General features: G+C 41.9%; 2 protein-coding genes across 2 annotated transcripts in view; one reads left to right on the top strand and one right to left on the bottom strand.

The window, feature by feature from the left end:
* The window catches only part of LOC107101149 (leucine-rich repeat-containing protein 3B-like), a 12470-nt gene extending 11551 nt beyond the window's left edge, over nt 1–919 (bottom strand). The window contains exon 1 of the mRNA XM_015399939.1: nt 862–919. The gene's annotated coding sequence lies outside the window, so the exon portion shown is untranslated. The remainder of the gene's footprint in view (nt 1–861) is intronic.
* Nucleotides 1–2932, top strand: part of LOC107101144 (serine/threonine-protein kinase WNK4-like) — a 26650-nt gene that overhangs the window by 8313 nt on the left and 15405 nt on the right. Inside the window, exons 7-9 of the mRNA XM_015399934.1 lie at nt 925–1144; nt 1226–1453; nt 1592–1766. Coding sequence (XP_015255420.1) covers nt 925–1144; nt 1226–1453; nt 1592–1766 — 623 coding nt within the window. The remainder of the gene's footprint in view (nt 1–924; nt 1145–1225; nt 1454–1591; nt 1767–2932) is intronic.

Here is a 2932-nt window from a genome sequence, read left to right as displayed (position 1 = left end):
TTTGGGGGTCCTTGGCCTGGAAAACGTTGAAGACCGCTGTTTTAAAGGAAGAGACACTGAATTGATTAAGTAAAAACTGCCGTCAATTGAAGGCTGCATGATATAACTGCCCTACCTTTTATACAATATGGTTCAGATGCCCTTTAATGACAGTGAGGCCTCGGACACCGCACCCCCCCTCCCCTTGAACAGGCTGTACAGAAACTGAAATCTCACCCTACTGGAATACTTTCAGTTCATATGAAACATCAATTATAGAACACTACAGTGATCTATGAGGGCACTAACAGGTCCTGGCACAAATAAAGTTAGCCTGTATTTAAAGGTTTCCTCTCTCCAGTGTCCAACAGATCAATAAATGTAACGAAGACTGAGGAATTCACTTTAATTGCTGTAAACATTTAACAACCACTGAACCAGCTGTTCATAATGGAGTATTTAAGTTTTCCAGAGACTTTGGAAACTAATGCAATGTCTGGGATTCTCAATGTTTCCTGACCCATAATGCTCAGCGGTTATCAGCTGTCAGCTGATCATACACTTTCTGCCCATCGCTGTTCATTAAACAGGAAGAGGTCAGTGCCATTGATCCAAAGGGTTTCAGGGTTCTACAGAAACACAAATAAATGTATCCATAAAGCCCAGATATCAGTTAGGAAGCAGCTCCATGCTGCCTGGATGTCCTCGTTAATATTATCAGTCAACATCAGACTTTGAAGGTGTCATTAATAACACTTAGTTTTATAATCATGGCTACCAAAGACATTTTTCTGACACTTCACCTCACACACCAACACGTCTTTGTTGTTACTGAAAACGCCATTATGACAGTAACTTAATCTTTTTCTCCTGTTTGGTTACCTCAGTGTGTCTTCTCCATGTGTCAGAGTGAACTCAGCCGTTTGTTGATGTCCCGCTCTGTAGGTTTACGGTTCATGACCTGCTGGAGCACCGCTTCTTCCAGGAAAAGACAGGAGTCTACGTGGAGCTGGGCGAGGAAGATGATGGTACAAAGGCGGCGCTGAAACTCTGGCTCAGGGTGGACGACAAAAAGAAACTTCGAGGCAAATACAAAGACAACAACGCCATCGAGTTCCTGTTTGAGCTGTACAAGGACGTCCCTGAGGAGGTGGCTCAGGAGATGGTAGCCTCGACCCCACGCTGCTCACATGACAAAGGATTTATCACCTGGCAGCTGGTCTCACCTGTCATTCTTTGTCTGCAGGTGATTCTAGGATTCGTGTGCAAGGCAGATTACAAGGTGATTGCCAAGGCGATCAGAAACCGAGTGACTGCCATAAAACGAGAGCGGGACAAAAAGCGCCGCCTCCTGGAGGAAGCCATGAACAACCTCAAGGCAGCTGTTGATAAGAAGGCAACTGAAGCAGCCGCCGAACAATCGGAGGTTTCCCATCAAAAACCTGCATCTGCTGCTGGAAGGATCAGTAATCAGGTTAAAGCTGTTGCTATGGAAACAGATTCTCCATACGATTGTTTCATGATTTTATTCATGAATAAGTAATAATTCCTTCATCTTTTTATATGATTATTAAAAATTTTAACATTTGTTTTGCTTCCCCAATAAACTCAGAATGAAGTTTCTGCTGATGTTCAAGTCCCGCTCAGGGCACCAATGCCCGCGGGGACGTCGGTGGCGAGTAGCAGCCCTGCAGATTCTGGAATCAGCATCATTTCCAGCAAAGCAGGAGAAGGAGATGAGGAGGAAGACAAGACAACCAAACAAGCATCTTTCTCCTCAGCTGCCTGTCAGTATATTACATGGTCTAATGCTGCTTTCACACCAAACGCATTCTGGGATGTCTGGTTTACATGCAAAGTCTATATGGGACAGCATCTATGGGACCGGCAGTACATTCGGGCTTCAGTAGTCGTGCATTTAGAGCGTTCTTGTGTCCCAGCGTTCAGGCGTCTGAGCATTCGATGCTAGAGTTCAGTAAATTGAACTTTTGCCGCTGGACGCCTGAGCGTCAACCAATAAGAAAAGTTGATGTAGGAGTTTTTTGGAGGGACAGCAATTACCTATAGGATGTTATCGCTTCTGCAGACATTCTGCATATGCAAAATAAATAAATATCACAGAGTTAAAGTCCAAAGGTTAAAATAAAGCTGGAAGAATGCTGCACTAAAACATTTTTTTATGAACTATGTAGAAACAGTTTATAAATACCCAAATTAACTCGAAATGTTAAAACCTGCCGATGAAAAATATTCAATTGTATATTCTGGTACTTGCAATTTTTGATCACAAACTTTGAAAACTCTTTCTATTCACTTTAAACCAGTGTTGCCAACTCCTCAGTAAGGAAAGTAGCTATTGGCTGTGCTAAAAGTCATCGCCTAATTTGCATAATCTGCCACAGGAAGTGATGTGCATGTTATTGATGCTGTGGGAGAAATAATGTCGTTACAGAAAGACAGAAAGTGAGTAAAAACACTATATATAGTGTTTTTACTATATATATAGTGTTTTTTACTATATATAAAAACACTATATATAGTGTTTTTACTCACTTTACTAAACAATATATAGAGCTACTTTATTCAGGGTTTGATTCCCACTCTTTTCTGTATTTTTGACTGTACAGTTTAGACTGAGAAATAATGATTCTCACCAGCAGATCAATGTTAATCTTAGAGAGGGAAACCCAATGGACAAGGTGATTAAGTGACTGACTGTGGCTGTGTGAATCAAATGCTGTTATTTATTTAAGATAAAATATTTCAAATTCATTTATTTATTTAAGACCAAATAACATTTTACATTTACATCCCGCTTGCTCCCGCCTTGAATGTAAGTCACGGCGGAGCGGCACCACGTGATCAATTTGCACAGTCAATCCCGGCGCATGCGCGCTTCATTTGCAGTCTGGACGCTGAGGGTAAACATCCTGCGGCTCTGACTGCAGCGCTG

The sequence above is a fragment of the Cyprinodon variegatus genome, unplaced genomic scaffold (assembly GCF_000732505.1).
Source record: "Cyprinodon variegatus isolate N-32 unplaced genomic scaffold, C_variegatus-1.0 Scaffold1058, whole genome shotgun sequence".
Taxonomy (NCBI): Eukaryota; Metazoa; Chordata; class Actinopteri; order Cyprinodontiformes; family Cyprinodontidae; genus Cyprinodon; species Cyprinodon variegatus.
This window is presented reverse-complemented; position numbering and strand designations above follow the sequence as displayed.